The sequence below is a fragment of the Mustela lutreola genome, chromosome 7 (genome assembly GCF_030435805.1).
Source record: "Mustela lutreola isolate mMusLut2 chromosome 7, mMusLut2.pri, whole genome shotgun sequence".
Lineage (NCBI taxonomy): Eukaryota > Metazoa > Chordata > Mammalia > Carnivora > Mustelidae > Mustela > Mustela lutreola.
Window position 1 is genome coordinate 121,722,012 of NC_081296.1, and position 26,601 is coordinate 121,748,612.

Consider the following 26,601-nt stretch of genomic DNA (forward strand, 5'->3'; position numbering starts at 1 on the left):
AGAGACTAGCAAGAGAGGGAGCACAGGCAGGGAAAGTAGGAGAGGGAGTAGCAGGGAGGCTCCTGCTCAGCAGGGAAGCTGATGCAGGGCTCGATCCCAGGACCCCTGGGATCATGACCTGAGTTGGGGGCAGATGCCTAATGACTGAGCCACCCAACTGCCCCCAAGCGCCCTAATTTTAATGATACTTTGGTACAGTGATGACATTTTTAAAAATAAGATTTTATTTATTTATTTGATAGAGAGCACAAGTAGGCAGAGCAGCAGGCAGAAGATGAGGGAGAAGCAGACTCCCTGCCAAGCAGGAGCCCAACAGGAGGTTCGATCCCAGGACCCTGGGATCACGACCTGAGTCAAAGGCAGCCGCTTAACTTACTGAGCTGCCCAGGTGCCCCAGTGATGACATTTCTTAATAGAAAAACTAATCTACAGATAAATTGAGCACATAAGACTATGAACTCAGAATTTCATTCTGCATAAAATAAGAAAAATAAAGGCTCTAACGTGGAAGTAGGGCTAGGGACATGGGGAAGGCCAATCACAAAGCCTCCAAAGAAAATGCCCATCTTAGGGAGTGTGTAAAGATACTGGCTGTTGGTGAAGTGTGAGAACAGCAGAATTGGGGAATGTTTGCACATTTGGGATGACTGGAGGTACAGTGCAGTGTATGTTCGAGTCACAATGAGAGCAACACTCTTTCCATTAAAAAAGCAAGATTATCTTGTCCTTTTCTTTGGTCTTTCCGTCACCCTCACACTTTCATACAGAAGTGGTAAACAGTGTTCAACTGCTGAAGACTAAGAGAAGGACACAAGAAGCTCCCAGAAAGAGTACATTACCAAAATGAAGAACTAACTTGGCTGCTGCTGCAGACCCACTACGTCACCAGAAAAACCCTGCATAACATTTGCATCAACAGCAAGTACAAACCTTGGAGCTACAACCAAGACTTACTTATTAGCCTGGAAAAAGGAGGGGAAAGCTTGTTAGCCTCACATAAACCACAATGAAATGTACTCAATACATACATAAAAGGTTTCTCCAAATTCTTTGTGTGGCAGCCTAATGGTTTTGAAACTAATGCTAAGGAAATTCAATGTTCAGAGACCAAGAAAAAAAAAAAAACACTCAAGGGGAAAATATAACTAAAGAACATTTATTCATTTTTTCACTAAGACTTTATCTTGAGGACATAACTAAACTGTCACCACCACCCCCACCCCAACCTGAAGAAGGGTTAGTACAGTGAATGTTATAAAGCAGATATGAACAGTTTGAAGGATTGGAACCAACATTAACTGACAAACAACCTCCATCTAAATTATCATAAAAATGTTTAAGTAAAAAAAAAAAAGGTGGGAGGGAAGGGGGCAAAGGGGGTTTCAGATTGAACAAGATTCTCACATTTCATCTAATACATTCAATCCTGGCTGGAGTATACCAAAATGGAAACAGGATTACTATAATACAAAACTTCCACTACAGCACGCTGTACACACCTGTGTTCCAAGCCCACCCCCATCCCCCTACTGCTTCCAACTCAACTATTTCCCGGCCTGCTGAGCCTGCCGACGAAGGAGCACATAGATCTTCTCTTTAATCCAGTCTTTGTTATAGGGCTGGTATGTCTGGGTATCAGCTCGGTAACTGAGGAACAGAAAGGTAGAAATAATTATAATGGTCAATTACTGTTGTGTTTTTATTTATTTATTTATTTTAAAAAGTTTATTTATTTATATATTTGACAGAGAGAGAGAGAGAGAGAGAGAGAGAACACAAGTAGGCAGAGCAGCAGACAGAGGGGGGGGGGGGGAAGCAGGCTCCCCGCTGAGCAGAGCCCGACATGGGGCTTGATCCCAGGACCCTGAGATCATGACCTGAGCCAAAGGCTGAGGCTTAACCCACTGAGCCACCCAAGCACCCTACTGTTGTTTTTAAAACCCTAAATTATAACTGCCCCATGATGGTACAGGTGGGCGTGTTTATACATGAATTTAATGAAAACATAGAAAGAGCCGCTCACATCACTGCTGAATTATAAGTGATAGGAACTTTAGACCACCAAATACAATTTTACAGCAGAAAACGAAACCAAGGTCTAGAAACCTTAAGTTAAATGCTCAATGTGTTACACATCTACTTCTTGACATAGTACGACCAGAAACTGTGAGTTCTTTCTCCTGTCTAGTTACAACTTTTATGGTTTATTATTAAAATACAAAAACTAAACACTGGTACAAACTTGAGATTTGCTAAATTTCTTTAAAATTAGCTAAAACATCTTAAAAAAACATGTTACTACTATGAAGACTTCTTCCCTAAAAAGTGTTAAGGAAATCTTTTAACCTCTATCTCAGGATTTCCCCTTTTAAAAAAGCAAGGGAAGGAGCAGAGAGGGAGAAGCAGACTCTCTCCCCTGAGCAGGGAGCCCAACTCAGGGCTCAATGCCAGGACGCCAGGATCATGACCTGAGCCGAACACAGAAGCGTAACTGACAGCCACCCAGGTGCCCCAGGATTTGCTTTTTATTTATTTATTTTTAAAAGATTTTATTTATTTATTTCACAGAGAGATCACAAGTAGACAGAAAGGCAGGCAGAGAGAGAGGAGGAAGCAGGCTCCCCACCAAGCAGAGAGCCCGATGTGGGGCTCGATCCCAAGACCCTGAGATCATGACCCGAGCTGAAGGCAGAGGCTTAACCCACTGAGCCACCCAGGTGCCCCCAGGATTTGCTTTTTAAGGTAAATCATACTACAGGCTCGTACAGAATTACTGGAAGACGTAACAAGCTTCAAAATAGTTCTAATCAGAAGAGGAGGGTCAGGAGAGCCAGGACTGGCGGCATTAGCAATGAGACTCCAGTGGACTCCAGGCATCCTGAGGCCAACGTATCAATGAATAGCCAACCACTCAGGGTATCTGTACAAGACTAAGTACAAACATTCCAGTGACCTACCACTGAAATCTCATTGGTTAAGCATTAAAATCATTTTTGGGCTAAAAAACTAAGGCTAGAGTATAAAAAAGCAGAACATAAGTAACCAGAGATCGCACAAATACAAATCACTTCAGTGTCTCAAAGGCATGTGCATCATGTGGTAGAAACACTACATGGCATCCAAGAGACAGAGATGCACTTTGCCTTTAAAAAAAAAATTAAAAACCCACCAACCTTAGGGATACTTTAGAAAAACAGAATATCTAATTTATCATTATATATAAAGTTATATATATATATATTTTTATTTTAGAAACACTAATTCAAACTCAAAGAGACATAAACCACTAAATATCCCACATAATATATTTAAAAATAAATAGAAATACAACCAGAAGTCTACAAATCATCCCAGTAGACAGACTGGTGAAGCCCTAGTTATCATGGCAGTGAAGGGCTCTGGCTAGATTTTGATAGAAATTGCTTCATTCTACACCAAAAGCAAAAATATAATAAAATAACATGATATATACTTTCTGATGTTCTTTTTCGTAGCAGCAAAGCATGCTTCACATGCACTGCCTGTGAAGGATCTTACAAGGCCCCTTCCTGCTCAAATAGAAGGTCTGCCTGGCAAGAATGCAGTACCACCAAGTGTCAGAGAATGCTGAAAATACAGGCAGCTAGCCAGTCACGGTGAGGAAAGAGCAGTGCAATTTTCAGTAAGTAAGAATGACTACCCACAGTCACCAACGTTTCACTGTAATTCCACATTGTGCGTGTGATAATTTATAACTTTATAAGTTATATATAAAGTTATAAGATAACGTATCTGAATCAACTCACTTAATCCTTATTACATCCCTATGAGTGGATACTATTTTTTAAAATTTATCTGAAAAGCAGACTCCCTGCTGAGCTTAGAGCTTGATGCAGGGCTTGATCCCAGGACCTTGGGGTCATGACTTGAGCCAAACCAGATGCTTAACCAACTGAGCGACCTAGGTGCTCTGCGAGTAGATACCATTACCTCCTCTTTCTTTTTACAAAGGAGGAAACCAAAGAACAAGCAACCAGCTCAGTGATTTGGGCAGGCAGCAGAAGCTTAAAACACTCCTTGACAGAGTCCTCATTCTTAACTACTGAGCTAGGAATCTATGCTCCAACTACTGGCATGACAGACAAACTCAAAAGAAGGAATATTTTATACCACTATCATATTCTTCCCCTGAATAATAAGGTCAGAATCTGGTTTATTAAAAATGCATACATCTTCTACTTTTACAAAATGCTTAACAAAAAAAATAAAATAAAATAAGGGCTTACTAATCTCCTTTTGTTATAATGAGAAATATTCAAAAAAGTTAAATAATTTTCTCTGAATATTCTTTTTTTGTGCTTCCTAATTAAATAAGGGTTAACTTAGTCTACTTCAGATATGGTACAAAAGACTACAATATTTATATCAATACTGGAGAACAACTAAAACAAGAACACAATTTTTTCAGAACTGTATCAGGGCGGGACAGACTTAAGATTTAATTATTTGGGGTGGAGGAAGTGCACAGTGGCGGGGGAGGAGCAGAGGGAGAGGGAGAATCAGACACCACACTAAGCACGGAGCCCAATGCAGGGCTCAATCCTGAGTCCCTGAGATCATGACCTGAGACAAAAATCAAGAGTCAGATGTTTAACTGACTAAGCCAACGAGGTGCCCCAATAAACTTTCACACTGGGGCGCCTGGGCGGTGGTTATGCATCTGACTTCAGTTCAGGTCATGTTCTCAGGGTCCTGGGACTGAGTCCTGCGTAGGACTCTGTGTTCAGCGGGGAGTCTGCTTGACCCTTTTCCTTTGCCCCTTGCCCTCAGTTGTGCTGTCACTCATGCTCTCTCTAAATAAAATCTTTAAAAACAATAAACAATAAATAAAAACCCCTTTAATAATATATTTCATTAGAGACCAGACCTGAATCACTGGAATGTTTTGAGTTAGCTAAGTAAAACTCAAATATTCCAACCAAATACAAGTTTTCAACAGGAGTCACTGGTGAAACAGCAAGTCCTGGTCTGGCCCCAGCTATAATCCAGGAGTCACATGAAGTGCCTGTGAGTAAGACATATATATTTCAAAAACATATTTGCTTCTAGGAAGTATTTGGCATGTAATATTTAAGCACCTGATGACTAAAGATCATCTCATTATAAGGTATTCTCATTTTTCCTTTGTCATGAAAACAGAGTCATCTTAGTTTTAACCTAAAGTCAACTTCTTTAGGACAAAGACTTTGAGGGAGAAAAAAATAAAAAACAAAAAACTAAAACCAAACCAAACCCAAAACAATACAAAAAACCCCAAAAACCCCACCCCCCAAAACAAATGACTTTGGTTTAAGAAACCAAGATCAGGACTTTGAACTTCTCAGCATTACCTCTGCATACCAATTGCCATCAATTAGCAAAATTCTCAAGCGCCTATAGGTTTATGTTGCCAAATTATCAGCCATATGTAGATGAAATATCACTACATAGTAGTCAAAATGCAAAGACCAGTTTCAGGCATAGAGTGACCTCACAATACCATAAATCACCTCAAACGGCTGGATGAATAACAGAAAAACACACCTTAAGAGATATGGTGGCTAATACTTACACAAGGCAGCTGAGGTCTGCCAGATCGTCAATAAAATCAAACAACTGACTGATATCATATGTGATAGAGGGGCTGTTGGGATTCATTCTCTTCAGATGTTCTTCATACATTTTACAAACACCTATGAGAGGAGAAAAAACAAGATCTTACAACTGTATAAACTTTAGATATGAACAGCATATATATAACATATATATAGCAATGCCATAGTATTTTTTTAAGGATTTAACTTTCTAAAGTAATCTCTACACCCAATGTGGGGCTTGAGCCTACAACCCTGAGATCAAGAGTCGCGTGCTCCATTGACTGAACCAATCAGGGACCTCCATAATACTTAATTTTATAAAGTTAGGCTGGGAGTGGGACGCCTGGGTGGCTCAGTTGGTTAAGCCACTGCCTTTGGCTCAGGTCATGATCCCAGGTCCCAGGATCGAGCTTCACATCGGGCTCCTTGCTTACTGCTTCTCTCTCCGCCTCCGCCTGCCTCTCTGCCTGCTAGTGCACAAGCTTGCTCTCTCTCTCTCTCTGACAAATAAGTAAGTCAATAAATAAATGAAATCTTAAAAAAGAAAAACAAAGGTAGGCTGGGAAAAGAACAGTAAGTTGGTCACTTTCATTTTAGTTTGGCACTAGCAAATTTCTTTTAATTTTATCTATTTGCCAGAATGTTCAGTATTTTATGCCTTAATAATAAAATAAAATGATTACTTCAAGCCACTAGGTCTAAAAGAACTTTAAAGGCTTGTCATATGAGAGTCAAACAAGTGATGACAGTGTGGGTCTCACCAGGTTTTTCAATAAACAAATATTCCTAAAGACTCAGAATAAATAAAGAAAAACAGCACATTTGGGAATGAAGGATGACAAAACAGCCTTTCTATCCTGCTTCTAAATTTTGATACAATGCAAAAACAAATGAACAAAAAACTGGCACCCAGGAAGAGATTATGTTAAGAGTACTTAAGAGACGGGTCTCTGGATTCAGAGACTTGAATTCTAGCTCTGTCTTTTACTAACGACTCCGTCCCCAGAACCCTACTTGTCAAATGGTGAGGATAACAATATTCTTTTTTTTTTTTTTTTTTTTTTTATTTGTCAGAGAGAGAGCAAGCAAGAGGGAGCACAGGCAGACAGAATGGCAGGCAGAGTCAGAGGGAGAAGCAGGCTCCCTGCGGAGCAAGGAGCCCGATGTGGGACTCGATCCCAGGACGCTGGGATCATGACCTGAGCCGAAGGCAGCTGCTTAACCAACTGAGCCACCCAGGCGTCCCGGATAACAATATTCTTGATGGAGCTATGGTGAAGGTTTTGCAAAATGGTGCATATAAAAGCATTATTAGCACATGTAAGTGCATGTAAGTACTCAAATATAAATCATAAAAACACAATAAAATGAATCAAGTCACTGATAGCAAACACACATTAATTATCTAAAGAGGACATTATTTAAATTTTATTCAGTGACATACTCTTGTTTCCACACAATGGAAAAATAACCTTTTCTGTCAATTCCCACTAACAAATGCTTTTAATACCCTATGATGAATGAACAAGCGAATAAATGTCATCTGGGAAAACATGTCTTATCCTTTACACTCAGGTCCTTCATGTACCTATAAACAGACTTAGTAAATTTCCCAACAGAAAGTAATATTATAAAAAAAGGTATGGTGTGCCTGGGTGGCTCAGTGCGTTGAGCCTCTGCCTTCGGCTCGGGTCATGATCCCAGGGTCCTGGGACTGAGCCCCACATCGGGCCCTCTGCTCAGCAGGGAGCCTGCTTCCCCCTCCCCCTCTGCCTACCTCTCTGCCTTCTTGTACTCTCTGTGTCAAAATAAATAAATAAAATCTTAAAAAAAAAAAGAAGTAATATTCAACTCAAGATCTATGAAGAGCTCTCGAATTAGGGTTTTTGACTAGTACTGGCACACCACACTGTGATCAGAGAGATTACTCATGAGTTACTGAACAGAAAGGTCGAAGTAGAAAGGAAATAAAAATCAGCAAAATGGGTGTCCGCCAGTGGTACGCCTCGGCCCCGAGGAGAAATTGAGGGGTCAGGGCTGAGGCCCGTTCACGTGGGAGCCGTCGCTGCTGCTGTCCTCCTGCCCTCCCAGCAGCCATCAGGTTGGCGCTCAACTCCCGCCTGCTGGACTGGTTTTGCTCACTCTTCTGGAAAGAGGAAATGGAGCTGATGATGGTGGGGCTGCAGTACTCGGGCAAGACCACCTTCGTGTGTCAATGTCATGGCGTCAGGTCAGTTCAGAGAAGATATGGTACCCACAGTGGGCTTTAATGTAAGGAAAGTAACTAAAGGTAACATCACAATAAAGATTTGGGACATAGGAGGACAACCCCGATTCTGGGGCATGTGGGAATGGTAATGCAGAGGTGTCAATGCCACTGTTTATATGACAGATGCTGACAGATGCTGCTGATCGTGAAAAGACAGAAGCCTCTAGAAATGAACTTCATAATCTTGGAAAAAACCACAGTTACAAGGAATTCCAGTGCTAGTACTTGGAAAACAAGAGAGAGCTTCCTAATGCCTTGGATGAGAAACAGCTAACTGAAAAAATGAACCTGTCTGCTAATCAGGACAGAGAAATTTGCTGCTATTCAATTTCTTGCAAAGAAAAGGACAATACAGATTCATACTTCAGTGGCTTATTCAACATTCAAAATCTAGAAGAAGCTGAAGCATCTCCTGAAGTCTTCCGGTCCTTCCTGGCTATAATCCTGGAATTGCTGTCCGTTCCTCTGAAGTACTTCCCAGAATATGGTCCTTCGAAACCCAAGAAATTGCCTTTTCCAAAGTTTATTTCTTTTGTGCATTGCTGAAGGTGTGCATCCCTAATCCCTCATAAAGAATCAGCTAAAGTTGTCATGATAAAGTCAGCACACACAGAAAAGCTGCTTATACATACTTGTCTCAAACAGTGTGTAGAGCCTTTTTAAAAACAAAAACGAAACAAAAGAACACATACAAAAAAACACTTGACCATCTTAAATCAAGAAAATGGCATATTTCTGCTCTGGTATTCCTGGGCCAGACTTTCATATTGGTTTTCAGTAAATGTCTATGGTATTTCATTGTAGAATCCATTCGCTTAATACTAATACTGACTTGATAACAACATGAAATTTCTAGTGCCACACAGTATTTAAGAAACCTTAAGCTTGACTCATGTGGGATATAAACAGAATGTTTACATATCTCACAAATGCATGTGAAATGTATAACTACACCTTGGGAATTTTAAAAAATGGTCTGCAAGGAGTGAGCTGAGGCCCCAGATCAGTGTTGTTATGGTTTTTTACACTGGTGAGATTGTGTATGAATTTTTAAAACATCTGCTTTCTGAGAATTCTTCATCAGAGATAGCAGTTGGGGATATGAGAGGAACTAAGGCATGCTGTTATGTATCTGTCCAGATCATTACTTCTCTATTTTTTCTACTTTTTCTTTTTCTCTTTTTTGGGGTTGGGAGCGGGGCGCGGAGCTCAACACACTTTTATAAAGGGTTGGGAACTGAAGATTTTCTCAAAGGCTTTCATGGATTTAAAGCATTCCAACCAATGTAATAAAATGTGTTAAGAATGTCAAACTTTGTTCAAACACCTGTTTGTTCTTTTTATCTCTAGTCATTAAATCAGTGCTGCCGCATGACACTCTAACTCTCCACTTTTTATATCCAGACTGCTTCCCTTTCTCTGCCTGCTTGTGATCTCTGTCAAATAAACAAAATCTTAAAAAAAAAAAAAAAAAAAAAAAAGGAGGAAAACAACTCCATGTACAACAGCATCAAAAAATAAAATTCTTTCGGGGGGCACCTGGGTGGCTCAGTGGGTTAAGCCTCTGCCTTCAGCCTAGGTCATGATCTCAGGATCCCAGGATCGATCCTGCATCAGGCTCCCTGCTCAGCAGGAAGCCTGCTTCTCCCCTCTCTGCCTTCTGTTCTGCCTACTTATAATCTGTCTCTCTGTGTGTCAAATAAATAAATAAAATCTTAAAATACAATTCTTTGGAATAAATTTAATTAAAAAAGCATAGAGGGGCGCCTGGGTGGCTTAGTGGGTTAAAGCCTCTGCCTTCGGCTCAGGTCATGATCCCAGGGTCCTGGGATCGAGCCCTGCATCGGGCTCTCTGCTCAGCAGGGAGCCTGCTTCCTCCTCTCTCTCTGCCTGCCTCTCTGCCTACTTGTGATCTCTGTCTGTCAAATAAACAAATAAAGTCTTAAAAAAAAAAAAAAGAAAAAGAAAAAAGCATAGAATATACAATGAAAACTACAAAATGTCACTGAAAGTAAAGATTTCAAGTATTTGAAGATCTAGTATTCATGGATCATGAGACTTAACATTAAGTCGGTAATGCTCCACAGGGACACCTGGGTGGGTCATCCAACTCTTGATTTCAGCTCAGGACACAATCTCAGGGTTGAGATCTGAGCCCCTCATCAGTCTCCTGGTTCAGCAGGGAATCTGCTCCCCACCCCCACTCATGCTCTCTAATAAATAAATAAATCTCAAAAAAAAAAAAAAAGAAGAAGAAGAAGAAGATGGTAATTCCTTCAAAATGATCTATAAATTCAATGTAATCTCTATCAAAATCCAACCTAGTTTTGCAGAAATTGACAAGCTGATCTTAAATTTGATATGAAAATACAAGAAGCCCAGGATAACCCAAAGGATCTTGAAAAAGAACAAAGCTGAAGACTCACAATTACCAATTCCAAAACTTACTATGAAACTACACTAACAGAGTGTGGTACCGCTTCCACATTAAGTACCGCTTCCACAGATCAATAGAAAAGAAAAGAGGGTCTGCAAATAAACCCTCACATTTATAGTCAATTGCCCTTTAAAAAAAAAAAGATTTTATTTATTTATTTATTTGACAGACAGAGATCACAAGTAGGCAGAGAGGCAGGCAGAGAGAGAGACAGGGGAAAGTAGGCTCCCTGCTGAGCAGAGCGCCTGATGTGGGGCTCGACCCCAGGACTCTGGGATCATGACCTGAGCAGAAGGCAGAGGCTTTAACCCACTGAACCACCCAGGTGCCCCAGTCAATTGCTTTTTGATAGGATACAAAGACAAAACTTGAAAAGAAAGAACAGTCTTTTCAACAAATGGTGCTATGACAGCTGGAGAGTCACATGCAAAAGAATAAAGTAGGGCCCACACTTCACATCATAAATGGCCCAGAGACTTAACTGTAAAAGCCCAAACTATAACACTCCTGAAAGAAAATACAGGCACAGATTTTCATGACTTTGAACATCGCAATGGATTCTCAGATATGGCACCAAAACCATCAGAAGAAAAAAAAAAATAAAATAAAAAAAAAAAAATAAAATAAAATTTAAACCTTTAAACCTTTTGTGCTTCAAAGGACACTACTGAGAAAGTGAAAAGACAAGCCACAGACTGAGAGAAAATCTCTGCAAAACATACATCTGATATAGGACTAGCATCCAAAATATACAAAGAACTCATAAAACTCAACAATCAAAAAAAAAAAAAAAACCACAAAAAAAAACCAAACACCAAAAATCAAAAAACCAAACAACCAAAAAGTGGACAAGGGATCTGAACAGACAGCTCACCAAGGAAGATAAACAGATGACAAATAAGCATGATGAAAAGATACTCAACATCATGTCATTAGAAAACTAAAAATTAAAACAAGGTATCACTATCTACCTATTAGAATGACAGAAATCTGAAACAATGACAGCACCAAATGCTGCGAAGGATGTGGAACAATGGGGATTCTCATTCATTGCTTGTGAGGATGCAACATGGTACAGCCACATCTGAAGACAGTTTGTCAGCTTTCTACCAAGTTAAATACAATCTTACCATATGTTGCAATAATCACATTCCTCAGTATTTACCCAAAGGGGTTGAAAATAGGTCCACAAAGAAACCTGCACTCAAATGTTTGTAGCAGTTTTAACTGCCAATACCAGAAGCAATTACTATGTCCTTCAGTAGGCAAATAGATAACCAAACTGTGGTATTTTCAAATGATGGATCGCTCAGCAATAAAAAGAAAAGAGCTTTAAGGCCATCAAAAGATACTGAAGATTCTTAAAAGTACACTCTCTTGGGGGCACCTGGGTGGCTCCACTGGTTAAATGTCTGACTTTGACTCAGATCATGGTCTCAGGGCCCTGGGAAGCCCTGCTCAGTGGGGAGTCTGCTTGTCTCTCTTCCTCTGCCCCTCCCCTGGCTTGTGCTCAAATAAATAAATAAATAAATAAAATCTTTAAAATCAAACAAAAAACCCCACTATTTTGAGAAAAAGCCAACTTGAAAAAGCTATACCCTGTAGAACTTCAACTACATGACATTTTGGAAAGGTGATGATGCTATGGAGACATTAAAAAGATCAGTGGCTGCCGGAAGTTTAGGGGAAGGAATAGGTGAAGCACTAGAGACTTTTAGATCAGTAAATGGTAGATACCTGTAATTATATAAGCCAAAACCCATAAAATGTCTGAAGCAAAGGCTGGACACTAATGTAAACTATGGCCTTTTAGTCAATAATAATGTATCAGTACTGCTTCTACAATTGTAATTAATGTACCACAGTGAAACAGGATGTCAGTGGTAGGGGAAACTGGAAGGACAAGGTAGAGAAGAAAGGGTGTGATGGAATTCTCTGTACTTTTCAATGTTCCTATAAACTTACAACTACTAGAAAGAAACTAAAGCTATTAATTTAAAAAGACATGGAAGAACCTCAAATGCATACTGCTGAGTGAAATAAGCCAGTCTGAAAGGGCTACATACGGTAATGATTCCAATTCTATGACATTCTGGAAAAGGCAAAACTAAGGAGGTGATAGTAAGACCAACAGTTGTCGGGGGCAAAGGGTGAACTGGGGAGGAGGGATGAACAGGTTGCGCACAGGGATTTTTAGGGTAACTGAAAATTGTTCTGTATGATACTATACCAATGGGTATAAGTTATGCATTTGGTCAAACCCAAAGAACTGTACAACATTAAGAATGAGCTTTAGTTAATAATAACAGACTTTAGGGGGCGCCTGGGTGGCTCAGTGGGTTAAGGCCTCTGCCTTCGGCTCAGGTCATGGTTCCCGGGTCCTGGGATCGAGCCCCACATCGGGCTCTCTGCTCGGCAGGGAACCTGCCTCCTTCTCTCTCTCTCTCTGCCTACCCGTGATCTCTATCTGTCAAACAAATAAATAAAAAAATCTTAAAAAAAAAAAAAATAATAACAGACTTTAGTTAATAGTAGACTTTAGTTAGTAATAATAACAGACTTTAGTTAGTCACTGTATCCATACTGGGTTCATGCGGCACCTGGGTGACTTGGTTAAGCATCTGTCTTTGGCTCAGGTCATGATCTCAGGGTCCTGGGATCAAGCCCCATGTCCGGCTCCCTGCTCAGCAGGTAATCTGCTTCTCCCTCTGCCCCACCCTCTGCTTGTGCTTGCACGCTCTCTCTCAAATAAATAATCCTTAAAAAAAAAATTTGGGTTTATCAACTGTAACAAACATCACACCAAGGTCTTATTAATGGGGGAAATTGTGGAGGTGGGGAAAGGAAGTACATGGGAACTTTATATTTTCTATTTTCTTCTGTAAATCTTAAACTGCTCTAGAAATAAAGTGCATTAATTAGAAAGAAAAAAAACAGGCTTCACTAAAATCAGCAGAGGTTGGCAGGGTACTGCAGAAGCGAAGACATGGTAATACAGTTAAGGCCCTAATGTGCCAAGGTAGCACGTGCACAAAGTCCACCATAATGGTCAGCAGAGAAAGGGTCCTGAAATGGAAGGAAGAACAAGAGCTGCTATTCTTTTAACATTAAGAGAATCTGCAATCAGGAAGGCATGGTGCCAACTACTTAGAAGATGTCTCTAATTATTATTAGTTTTTTTTTTCCCACAGATCTACCCATTGTTGGCTTTATAAGGACAGATTTTAAGGCTAACCCAGTTAGTTTTAGATAATCAACAAATTCAGAGACATGCCCAGCAGCAAAAACAGAGAATATAAAAGCTTTATAGGAAGAAATAAAGAATGGACAACTGCTAAAAAGGGTGCAGAATGTGCACAACTGGTTTACTTGATATGATGATTAAATGTAAGGATGAATCCAATTTGTGATGATCCAATCTATACCCTCTCATCTAATGGTTTACTGAGTAAAGAAACATTAAGGGCTAATAGTTCCCTTCAGGGTGGTGTCAGCTTATCAAATGCACAATAAATTATACTTATTTGTTTCCATTTGCTTTTATTCTGAGCTAATTTTTAGTTTCTAACACTCTGATGGAGTATAACAGGTTTACCTCAACAGCTTTTAAGGTTTATTTGTTCAATGACCAGACATTAGAACCTATTAAGGTTCTGAAGATATCCCTAGAGCCGGTCTTAACAACTCTATAGTGCTTGAGTTTAATCACAATACATAAGGAGTAACTGATAAGATATTTACATATCACAATAAACAATGGGATATCAACATAACAAAGGGAGGCTTCAGAAAGTCATTAATTGTTTAAAAAAAAAGTCATTCATTGTAATCAGGAGCTGGATAAAAAAATATTTGCAGCAAAAAGATAATATATATAATCAATGCTTGAACATTCAACAAATAAGGTCCTTAATATCTTCCTTCCCTGCTCAAATTAATAATTCAAGAAGTCTGGAGAAAAAACAAGCCCAGTTCCTAAATGAGACATGTTCTAATGTGAATGTCAGGAAAACAAAAATAAAAACTCTTGATTAGTGTTTAAACTCACCCTCCATGCATTCATTCACAGATTCATAGTCAGCGTAAGTTCTGCCTTCTGGCCTCTTGGTAGGCTGTACCAGCAAAATGGTGTGAGACTGCAGGGGGAAAAGTGATTTCAACATAAATTTCCAACTCATATTTGAGAAATTCATAGTATGATGTAAAATCCTCAGCCATGACACAATGACCATTGGTTATTAAAATATTATTAATTAGGGTGCTCGTCCTACATTTATGCCTTCGTGCAAGTGTGGTGTCAGAAGGTGGACTGCCAGCTTCTCCCTAAAGTCTCTTCTCTGTAAGGTCTCCCACTCCTTAAGGGCTGCTTTCTGCAACTGCTGGACCTACTGCATGTAAGCATTCAGCATAAACTACGTTGTACTCTTTTTTTTTTTCCTTTCCTATCATTCTCCCCAACCAGATCATAAACGCACTTAGTTTTCTATCTCTACTGGTCACTTTCTATCTCTAGCCTTATAAGTCTCTTAATAAAAACTCAGATGGGGGCGTCTGGGTGGCTCAGTGGGTTAAAGCCTCTGCTTTTGGCTCAGGTCATGATCTCAGGGTCCTGGGATTGAGCCCTGTTATCGGGCTCTCTGCTTGACGGGGAGCCTGCTTCCTCCCCTCTCTCTCTGCCTGCCTCTCTGCCTACTTATGATCTCTGTCAAATAAATAAATAAATAATTTTTAAAAAATAAAAATAAAAAAATAAAAACTCAGATGGAGGCTGATAAAAGTAGAAAAGGGGAAACACTATTATGACTGTAAGCACTGGATCTGATTTATGTTTTTTCCAACCTTGGCACAACAGTGGAGTCACCTCTTAGGGCTTAGACTCCAACATGAAGGCAGAAGATAAACGGGCACTATAAAATTAATAGAGTTAACATTACCCTAGAAAAACCATTAAACTATTCACCCAGTAGATGACTCACCTTCAGAGTCTCAAAATCACATTAAAAAAAAAAATTTATTCATTTATTTGACAGAGAGCACAGCAGTGGTGAGCAGCAGGCAGAGGGAGAGGAAGAAGCAGGCCCACCGAGCAGGGAGCCCAACATGGGGCTCAATCCCAGGACCCAGGGATCATGACATGAGCAGAAGGCAGAGGCTTTAACCCACTGAGCCACCCAGGCGCCCCAAATCACGTATTTTTAAACACTAGAATCACACGAAATAGATGAGCACACTGTGATGACTGTGAATATGCCTCCAACAGCAGACAGACTTCACATCTTCCACCTCATCATGCTCAGTAGGGGGCACATTTTTGTTAGTGGGTCTATTGCAGTTTCTCAATCTCTGCACTTTTACAATCTGGGCTTGAAGGGTTCTCCTTACAGAGGTAGTCCTATGCATTGTAGGATGTTTAGAAGCATCCATGGCTTATTTCCACTAAATACCAGTAGCACTTGAACCCCCTGCTCCTTCCTGAACAAAACTGTGACAACGAAAAATGTCTCCAACTACTGGTCTATTGAAATTATGGACCCTTCCAATCTTTTGCCAAGTGTGTAAGGTCAATTAATTAAATCCAAGTATGATGTAACCTCATTGTAAACACAATCCTCCAACTATTCATATTTTTCTCTTTTACTTTTTGGGGTCCCAAAAATCCTTTATGGCAGGTCCCCCAAACTGTTTTGAAGTGGCAAGAATTGTTAAGCATCAAGATATTGGAACTGGGGGCGCCTGGGTGGCTCGGGTCATGATCCCAGGGTCCTGGGATGGAGCCCCCCATCCGGCTCTCTGCTCAGCAGGGAGCCTGCTTCCTCCTCTCTTTCTCTCTGCCTGCCTCTCTGCCTACTTGTGACCTCTGTCAAATAAAATAAATAAAATCTAAAAAAAAAAAAAAGATATTGGAATAGTTGAGGCCTAGAGTTTCTGAATAAGCATCAAAAAAACCCAGTACTCTGAACACTATATAAAAAGCAAAGAAATTGTTCATATTCCTCCCTCCCCATCAAGAACCAACTCACTCTGATGAAAACCTTTTTTCCCCCCAAAGATTTTATTTATTTGACAGAAAGAAAGTGACAGCGAGAGGGACTACAAGCAGGGGGAGTGGGAGAGGGAGAAGCAGGCTTCCTGGGAACCCAATGTGGGCCTCGGTCCCAGGACGCTGGGATCATGACCTGAGCTGAAGGCAGACTCTTAACAACTGAGCCACCAGGTGCCCCTGATGAAAAGTTTGAGAGGATGTGAGATAAAAATAGACGTTGGTGACAAGAGATGAAGGGTAATTTTCACCTATAATGACCTGAGTAGTCAAGGCCTTTGTTAAATAGGCATTATAAACCAGAGAAAGCATTTTATTAGACTGTTACACAGCATATTTTCTAAGTCACCTACTCAAAAAACAGTAGTTATGATGGGTCACATGTTGAGAAGAAAATAATTTTATAGAAACCACACCAGCATTCCGGCAGTATGCCTCTCGCTCTGTACATTAGCCACACCAGTGGCTACTATATTAAAATTCTGTTCTCATTCTAATGCAAACTGAGGGACTAATTTACTTAAAAGAGTAAAGATATGGAAATGGCTATTCACTACGCTAATTTTTACAGTCTTAAAATGAACCTCTGACAAAGCTCAGTATTATCAATACTTACTACGCAAAGATGAGGATTAAAAACTACTAAGAACAAAAAGAAATGACTGAATTTACAAATCTGTAACCAAAACAAGTATTATTTTTAAGTGGCAGTGCTTTCTTATTAACATTTTAAGATCATAAAACTTCCCAAATCAATTTTGATCACTTTCTTCTGGAGCTATTTTTGAAGCCATTTGGTTTTATTAAAAAACAAATACATATACGCAATATAAGTACATACAAGCATATACATATGTATTTAAATTTCTCACAACAGAAAAATAAAATTGCAAAACCTAAATCAGGAAGAGGTATACAGAATTACCTTAGCAAAATCCTTATTCTCTCTGATTACCAGGCACAAGTGAATTACTTTAACGAATAATCTTGCATTACTAACTAAAAGTCTCACACACATGAACTCTAAGAACCATTCTACTGCTACAAAACAATACATACGATTTGCCCATAGCTTCAAATGCTTCTCCCAAACTATCAAAACAAAACAATAAAAACCAAAAAAAAACCCTGCACCCAAAGTTTTTATTTTTAATAAAGCCAAAGGTATTTAAGACCACTGAACCAGGGGTGCCTGGGTGACTCAGTGGGTTAAATCCTCTGCCTTCGGCTCAGGTCATGATCTCAGGGTCCTAGGATCGAGCCCTACATCGGGCTCTCTGCTCAGCAGGAAGCCTGCTCCCCCCCCCTCTCTGCCTGTCTGCCTACTTGTGATGTTTGTCAAATAAATAAAAAAATCTTTAAAAAAAAAAAAAAGACCATTGAACCAAAAATTATTTGTTTTATACACAAATTCTAATTTTTAATGCTACTTGGATTGAGAAGGAATTATCACTGATATTTGCACAACAAGAATGGGTTATTAATTGCTGTCACTTCCTGAGATTTTAAGCATTATAGCACAATACCAAATAATGACATTAAAGGCAGGGAAAGAAGGAAACTCAGAGATGAAAACACTTGTCCAAGTTCACATTGTTAGTTAGGACAAAAGAAGGACTGGAAACCCAGTCTCTCTTAATTCCTGGTGGTTCTCTGGGAAACCATGCTTGATCACACACTGAAACGCCCCAATTCAGAAAAGTACAACCTCAAAAAGTTCCTTGCTAACAACAGCTGTGTAACTTGTTAACAGTAACGGCAGCAATCAGAAAACGAAAGCTGAAGTGTGGAAGTAGCCATGATTCCTCATGATCCCTGTGGACCATATCTCCTTTTTGGTGGAATATAATAAAAAATGCAAACAAAATACCCACTCACTCCACTACCACCCCGATCAGATCTGAAGGAACCTGGACCCTCAGCTAAGCCTATCTTTTCCGCTTTCAGTCCCAAGAGAATGAATGCGAACAAGACTGAGGGCTGGGAGAAACGCCAGGTCAGGCATCTGGGGTCTTGGAAAAGAGAAAAATACGTTACGTGTATATTTAAAGGCAGAGCACAGAAAAGCAAAAGAGAGGAGTTGAGAAAGCGCACACAAAGCAAAGACGATTCCTCCCGGCCCACACGCTGGGTGTAGTACACTCAATCTGTCAGCTCTGGGGACAGGTTTGTCAGACATCCCTCGGCCATTGTTCCCACACTGGGCCAGGGAGTTTGGAGGGAACGAGCAGCATCCCCACGCCTGCCTCGACCAAGGAGCAACTGGGACAAAGCGCATCCTGCACACCGCAAGGCTCGCCGGAGCCAGCAGGCCGGCGCGCAAACGCAGGGCGGACCCGGGCTCCGGGGCCTAGTGCCAGGCCAAGCGTGTCCGCGGCGGGAAGGGTCCAGTCACAAACTGGGGGGCCAGGGAGGTGCACGCTCGACCTGGATGGGGTGGGGAAAAGATGAATCGGGTTGGGATCGCCCCAAAGGCCGGGGAATCGGGGAGCCGCTGAGGCCTTTCTCACCATCGCGCCAAACTCTCTCGCTGCAGCCGCTGCCGACACCACCGCCGCACACGAGCTTAGCCGCAACGCCGCCAACAGCCAATCCCCGCGAGAGGAGCCGCCGGAAGTCGTCAGAAACGCACCGCGAAAGAGCCTTATGGACCATAGAGGTGCATACATTTCCGGCAGCTAGAGCGGATACTGACTCTGTCTCAGCCATCTTGGTTAAGGGCTATGAAATACACAGGGAATTACTGCGGAACTTGAAAAACTATCATTTCTTGTGAAGACACAGTCTATCATACTCTCGTTATCAGAAATACGGATAGAGTAAACAGAGCTATGGACTCTGACACCAAACAGCTTGCATTAGCCCTACTCAAAAATGGCGGCAACATAAGAATCCCGGGCCATAGGTCGGTTGTAACCCGGAAGTACTCTTCTTAAAGGAGGGGGGCGGTGAAGCAATCCGGAAGTGGATGTAATGAAGAGGTGCCACTTGGCGGCCATGGCAGCTGTAGTATCCGTGGCTCTGGGTCAAGGCCCAGCGGAATGGAGTAATATGGGCAGCATCGGATATAGGGCAGAGACAGCTTTGTATCAGCTCCGCTGCTGAACCCCTGAGCCCATCGTTAGAGAGCTGCAGGACTCTTTCCTATTCTAGACTCGGAGGAGAGTTTCCCGGGACTGGTGGGCTGGTCCCAGCCTAAGGGGGACTGCCCCAGGGACGGAGGGGCGCCGGGAGAAAGAACAAGTTTGCTTGGGTTTTCCTCTTTTTCCACCTGGGACTTTGTCTGTGGAGGGAGTGGACTGATTTTTCCACCATCCCGAGACTGAAGAAATCTCCCGCATACCTTTAACTGCTAACCGTAGGGAATCCAAAGACTGGCCTCTGAAAACGCAGGGGCTGGGACCTGAGATTGCTGAAAGTTCTCTCTGGTGCTAAGATCAGCAAAAGGGGGCTATTTCCAGGTGCGTGCCAGAGAAAGGGGTTTCGTGAACACATCTGCTGGTGGGGAGGACGAAAGAACTGGCAAGTCCACTTGTTCTCTTGGAATCACCACACGCGTTTAAGGACCTCCGGCCCCTTTGAAGCCACTGAAAATTTGTAGTCTGGTGACTGTGGGTAAATAAAGGAGGACAGAATGGATGATTTCATCTCCATTAGTCTGCTGTCTCTGGCTATGTTGGTGGGATGTTACGTGGCTGGAATCGTTCCCTTGGCTGTTAATTTCTCGGAGGTAAGAAATTATCAAATTTCTGTCAGCTGTTGAGAAGTAGTGACAGTTGTAAAGGGAAGATGCTTTCTCAATATCAGAGAGGCACAACTTTTCTTAATAGAAACTAATCTCATTTTAAGCACTCTTCTGGTAATTAAACATTTTTTCTAGATAGATTATACTATTATAAATTGATGTAACATGAAACTAGTGAGATGATTTTGTAAAAAGTAAACTTCATTCATGGGGGCTGGGAAGCACAGTTTCTGCCTTTAGAACAGTTTCTACCCCAAGCTCCTCCATTGGCTAAACTACTGTACTTTTTAAGGAAATCTGGCTTTTCTTAGGGACTAGTGTTATTATAAAATAAAGAGACCAATCTAATTTATTTTGCAGTTCACTTTCATGTATATGAAAAGATATGCTATTTATTCATGTTCTTAATCTAGCTGCTGTTTTGTCACTCAATACCTTTTTCCCTCAGAATTTCCCAGAGGCAGGAATAAGAGTTTAAAAAACCCATTAATTATGGCAAGATTAGTATTTAGAAATGAGTTAAAATTAAGTGACCCAAAAATTGCTGTAGCAGTTCGTGCCTACCTGCTATACCTGACCCTCAAGAGGTTTACATGACATTGATCTCTCAGTGACTTTCTTCAACATTCCTTGTACCCAAAACAACTTTCTTGATGCTTTTGTAACTTCTTCCTTGTTTTTTGACCTGGTGACTTTGCCTTTATCCCTAAATGATTGCTGAAACAAAGGAAAAGAAATCTCTGATTCTTGAAAGCACTTACGAGTAACTGATAATCAAGATGCTCTCTTCTTCAGCCTATGGGAAGGAGGAAAACTGAACTTGTAAAGGAGGCCAAAGCATACCTTACACCAAGGAAGTCCCGTGTGGTGAAGGAGTTGGAACTACTAGCTTACCACTATCTTAACAATGTTAGATTCAGTTGGTAATGAGCAGTTGTCTTTGACTCTAAAGGAAAAAGCTACCTAGGTAGGTTGAGAGCCTACAACTTAACATTACCTAGAATTAACCCCACTTAGCAGGAACTCTGATTAATGAATGAAGTTAAAATGTAAACCATGGCCAAAGTGGTTGTAGATTGATTATCTAAGGATTGTTACTTACATGAGCATGTCTCCTCTTTGCCACAGAGCTGGTAACAGAGAGCAAGCTGTTTGCACCAGAGATCTAGGGCAGTGCTCCTCCAACTATCTGGTAAATGGCTAGCTCTTGTTTTTGTTTAATTTCCATTCCATTGCAGACCAATATATTTATAAAAATTAAATACTAAGAAAATGAAGTGAAAAAATACAAATTATAAACTCAAATGTAGTGTTATTATTTTTTAAGATTTTATTTATTTATTTGACAGAGATAACAATTAGGCAGGGAGGCAGGTGTGGGTGTGGGGGTGAGGTAGCAGGCTCCCTGCTGAGCAGAGAGCTCAGTGTGGGGCTCTACCCATGGATCCTGAGATCATGACCTGAGGCTAAGGCAGAGGCTTAACCCATTGAGCCACCAGTTACCCCTGTTATTATATATACTAGACATACTCTTATATGTCTGTTACTATAACCCCTGTTAACTAACTAACTAATAACTAACTAATAACTAATAACCCCTGTTATTATATTTACTAGACATACTCTTATCTATTACTCCTCTAATTGTAATATTCATATTCTATGAAATTTTTTGAAGACTTTGTCTCAGTTTCATACTTTCCTTGTTGCACACCATTTTGGATTATAATGCCACATTCTTCATGTGTTAAAATAGTATGGACCCACAGGTATGCAGATGAAAGTAGTGCTGCTCTTACTTCAATAAAGAATTCAAGATATTAGTAACGCACGAATCTTCCAGGAACTGTCTGGGACAGATAGTGTAGTTCAAAATCAGTGTCACTATTTGAGCAAGCTATTTAACATCAAAATCTCTTCTTTTAAATAACCTTATAGGATTGTTGTGAGGATGTAATTAATTAATATGCATGCAAGAATATATTCTGGAATGTGATAAGAACTTCAGAAAATCTTGAGGATTATTCTCCTTACTAATTATTAAAACTCTTTAAGATTTTCATTTTTAGAACTTTGTTCAAAATTATAATTTTTAAGCCTTTATTTTGGAACAGACTTCTAATAATGGGTAAACTCCTCCATTTCCCTCTCCAGTTACCAGAAACTTCTCAACAGGTTGGGATCTGAAACGTCTTGTTTGGCGGTTGGCATTCCTATTCACCATGAATGTTCCATTTTGAGAGACCAAGCCTTCTTCTCTAGTCTCCCTACCTTAGAGTATTTTTATTTGTATTCACCTTTCTTTTCTTCATTTATTTTCATTTTAAGGCTTGTCTTGTTTTTCATGTGTTAAAAAGTTTTGTTTTGTGTCTAACCATGATAACTGACTCATTCAGTAATAGATATCTTTAGGGCTTTGAGTTAACCAACAAATCAGACATTTGTGTCTGAAGAATAAATTTGTTCAGTTAGTATGCTCTTCTCTGACAATTGGTTCTTTTTGAAATAAATGTGACACAGTTGCATTTTTCAGGGCTTTTGCATAGTACGTTAAAAGTTTTATTCTCTTCAGGTAGTGCAACAGATGTTAATGTTGTGCCTATTGGGAATTTCATTTCTAAATTCAAGCATTTTACACTTTGCATTCTGATTTATCCATGTTTGGAAAGCAATCAGTAATTTTGCCTTTCCTCAGATTATTTTTTTTTTTAAGATTTTATTTATTTGATAGAGAGAGACACAGTGAGAGATGGAACACAAGCAGGGGGAGTAGGAGAGGGAGAAGCAGGCTTCCCGCTGAGCAAGGAGCCCCATGTGGGGCTCCATCCCAGGACCCTGGGATCGTGACCTGAGACGAATGACTGAGCCACCCAGGCGCCCCAGATTGTTGTTTTATAAGGTTATTGTTTCAATAAGTATCTTTGCTAGATAAAAGTATTTGGATCAGATAAAATCTGATTGAATATTTTCCTGAAAAACTTTCTTTTCCCTAGGATATTCTATGGATAAGTGTTACTGAAACTTACCTGTTTAATAATACTAATAATAGTTAAAGCTTATTGAGTGCCTTCTGTGTAGTGCCAGGCACTGATGTGCATTGTCTTATTTAATCTTTAGGAGATTGAGGTAGATACTGTTAAATCTCATTTTACAGATGTGCACACTCCCGCTGAGAGAGTGTGGTAGACACTGGTAGGGATGGAATTTGAAACTAAGTCAGTTTGATTACCAGTCCAAAGCACTTGACTGTTAGGTGGTATTTCTTTTTCTGGTGACTTGTGTAAAGAAGGATGAAAATACCATGAATCTAAATTGGCACCTTAGCTCCCCAAATTAGGAATGTCTTTAACACGACTAACATTATCTCCATTAGCTCCCCAAATTAGAAATATCTTTCACATCACTGACATTTGACCTTCCACAGTAAAACCTCCTATCTTGTGTTTTGTAGTGTAGCAGAATTGAAACCACAGAGATAAACCATCTTCAGATAGCACTGAAATGTTTAACAAAGAGTGGATTTTGTCTTAGATGCCCTTTAAATTGACACCTGCCAAGTTAGAATCTAAAGCAGTTCCCATTTTGAACTATTTAAAATTAATTTCATACTTGATGTCTTCATAGTCAAGTCAGTTCTAAATTGTGATGTTCAAGAATTCACATCCTTTTTGAGGGAAGAAGACCTGAAATGGATTCTGAAATGCTTTTGTATGTGACAGGCTTAACCTTTCCTTTAATTGCAGAAGTGCAACTTTGTTGAATGCTAACAAGGTTTAAGATCCTCTATAGCTCAGTTTGGAATTCGTGGTAACAAGTAGTAATACTAAGTGTAAATACAGGTATTTCTTAAAACCTTTGACAGAATTCTAGAATGTTGAATGTCTAATTTTATTAAAATAAAATAAAATAGAAATAGTATCAATTACTCTGGAAATTCTTCTGCCCCAGTTATGTGGCTTTTAAGTGATGATGTCTTATGGTTAACTAATAGATAAGTACATCATACTATCTATTGCAAGCCCTGTATTTCTCAGGGGGTCAGTTTTCTAGTAACCAAAAAACTATACCCTGGCTTTTGTACCTTGTATGTTTCTTTCATGAGTTCTTCATGCATTTGACAAGGGCAAATTGGGGAAACAAGATGGGTGCTAAAAGCAAAAAATTAAACAATGAAATGAGTTTTGTAGTGAAGCAGTTTAGCATTGCATTTAAGAGTATAGATTCTGGGATGAACCTAGAGGGTATTATGCTAAGTGAAATAAGTCTGTCAGAGGAAGACAAATACCGTATGATTTCACTCGCGGAATTTAAGAAACAACATGAATAAAAGAAAAGGAAAAGAAGGAAAAACAAAACAAGATGAAAATAGGTAGTCAAACTATAAGAGGCACTGAACTCTAGGAGACAAACTGAGGGTTGCTGGAGGGGAGGTAGGTGGGGGCAGGGGTAATTGGATGATGAACATTAAGGAGAGCACTTGATGTAATGAGTGTGATATGCAACTGATGAATCACTAAATTCTACCCCTGAAACTAGTAATACACTATATGTTAACGAAATTGAATTGAAGAAGAGTGTAGATTTTGGAGCTAAATTACATAAATTCAGATTGTGGCTCTGCCATTTGCTGCCTGTTGTTATCTTGGGTACATTACTTGAACTTTTGTAAAGTGAAGATAATAGAAGTATCTATCTTGTAGGATTGTTTTGAGGATTAAATGAATTGATATACATTCTTGGCATAGTAAATACTTAATAAATATTAGTTATTATAATAGAGATGAAGGAGAATATTGGTAGCACCTCTTTTGTGTGGAACTTGTCCATCCAGAAACTTCGTTAATCTATAGCACCAGAAAAGTGTGTGAGTAGCTAAATAGGTAGCCTGAAGAGCAAGCATTTTACTTGCTCTCTTCTGTTCTTAGGTGTCACTTGGCTTCTGTGTCTTTTTTGGGTAATTTTAGTAGGTTAGTGTGTCATTTATCAATTTATTGCCTTTCAGCTCCAAATTTACTCTTCATTGACTACTCTGCAGAAACAGATCTGGGCCCTTTAAGTATTTTTCCTTTGCCAGCTGGCACAGTTAGAGGATACTGGAGAGAAATTGTAAGAGGAAGGGTGTTTCCTTCTTGGTCCATGTTTGCTCCTGGGCAACGACTCGGGTGACGATTCTTAAAGCACAGGCAGCCAGCCTCCCCAGTGCCCAGCGTCCCCAGTGCAGCCTGCTGCACACACACATTTGGCTTCTCTGGCTGCCAGGTAGGCTTCTCCAGGGCCCAGCTCCTGCACTGCAGGCAGGTTTTCAAGCCAGAGGCTCCTGCTAAACACATACTTCTCCAGCACCCACCAGTCAGTAGTTCTCACTGGCACCACCCTGCCTTGGGTAGTTTTATAGGATAGGAGTGTCTCTCCTTGTAACACAGTTTCCCAGCAGCCAAGAGTACATATTTCTAGCAAGTTTCTCCAGTGTGGCACCACAGAAACTTCTCTGCCTCTAATATTGTACTTTATAATCAATATAGATTTGATCTTCCTATTTCCGGCACAGAGGTCCTAAAACTCTGGAATTTCCAAAGTGATGAGAGCCATAAAGATGTCTTTTGCCTTGTGAATGAAATGATTTCTAGAATGCCCCTAGCTCCTAAGGTTGGAGGCTGGTTGCCAGGAGAACCAACCATGTGATTGGAAGGTTGGAACCTTCATTCCAAACCTGGAAGGGAGAGGGCCAGGAGGTTAAATTAATTGCCAATGGCCAATGATTTATTCAGCCCTGCCTATGTAATGAAGCCTTCATAAAAACCCAGAAAGACAGGGATCAGAGAACTTCTAGGTTGATGAACACATGGAGATGCTGGGAGAATTTTATGCCTGGAAGGGGCATGGAAGCTCTGAGCCCTTTCCCCATACTTGGCCCTGTGCAGCTCTTCTATCCGGCTGTATCTGAATTATACCTTTTCATAATAAACCAATTAATTAATCTGATAAGTAAAATGTTTCTTTGAGTTCTTTGAGCCACTGTAGCAGATTAATCAAACCCAAGGAAAGGAGGTCAGAAACATAGGTGACAATCTGGACTTGCACTGGCGTCTGGACGTAGGTGGGGTGCAGGGGCGCCTGAGCACCTGGCTCCAAGGGGGAGGGGTCCCAGACACACCAGGTTTGGCCACTAGCTGCTGACAAAATCCGAAGGCAGAGAGATGAGTAATTGTGAAATGAGAAAGGAGTTTATGTCAATGAGGTCAACACCAAGATGGCAGTTGGACTAAAGTCTCAAAGAGGTTTTTCCAAAGTACTGAAAATATTTCCAGGTTTATATGAGGAAAATGTGGCGCAAAGCTCAGTGGGTGCGGGCAAGTGGGCAGTAGCCAGGTCAGTCATTGCCTTGGGGTCAGTTATACAGGGTCTTGCTGCCTCAGGGCAGCCATTACTGTTTCAGGGGGTAGTTTTGTTTCCTTTGTGGGATGCTTTGCCTCTAGGGTCTTTTGCCACAGGTAA

At 40.4% G+C, this 26,601-nt stretch overlaps 2 protein-coding genes and 1 pseudogene across 2 annotated transcripts in view; 2 read left to right on the forward strand and 1 right to left on the reverse strand.

The window, feature by feature from the left end:
* Positions 1-1,140: 1,140 nt before the first annotated feature.
* On the reverse strand, positions 1,141-18,987 carry ERH (ERH mRNA splicing and mitosis factor). Its single transcript, XM_059182433.1, has 4 exons — positions 18,872-18,987; positions 14,370-14,457; positions 5,591-5,711; positions 1,141-1,647 (listed from the first exon to the last, which is right to left on the reverse strand). Exons 1-4 carry the CDS (start codon positions 18,872-18,874, stop codon positions 1,545-1,547), a joined length of 315 nt encoding a protein of 104 aa, XP_059038416.1. The 5' UTR covers positions 18,875-18,987; the 3' UTR covers positions 1,141-1,544.
* On the forward strand, positions 6,887-8,539 carry LOC131835429 (ADP-ribosylation factor-like protein 8B; annotated as a pseudogene).
* A 327-nt stretch (positions 18,988-19,314) lies between the features above and the next one.
* Positions 19,315-26,601, forward strand: part of SLC39A9 (solute carrier family 39 member 9) — a 60,565-nt gene continuing 53,278 nt past the window's right edge. The window contains exon 1 of the mRNA XM_059182434.1: positions 19,315-20,091. Within this exon, the coding sequence (XP_059038417.1) occupies positions 19,996-20,091 (96 nt within the window). The 5' untranslated portion in view covers positions 19,315-19,995. The remainder of the gene's footprint in view (positions 20,092-26,601) is intronic.

Bases quoted from the DNA above. Each gene is read 5' to 3' on its own strand.
- ERH (XM_059182433.1), bottom strand. The intron at 5,712-14,369 runs GTGAGTTTAAAC...CTCCTCTCATAG, and splicing joins TGTGAATGAATGCATGGAGG to GTGTTTGTAAAATGTATGAA. The intron at 1,648-5,590 runs GTAAGTATTAGC...TCTGTTCCTCAG, and splicing joins GCAGACCTCAGCTGCCTTGT to TTACCGAGCTGATACCCAGA.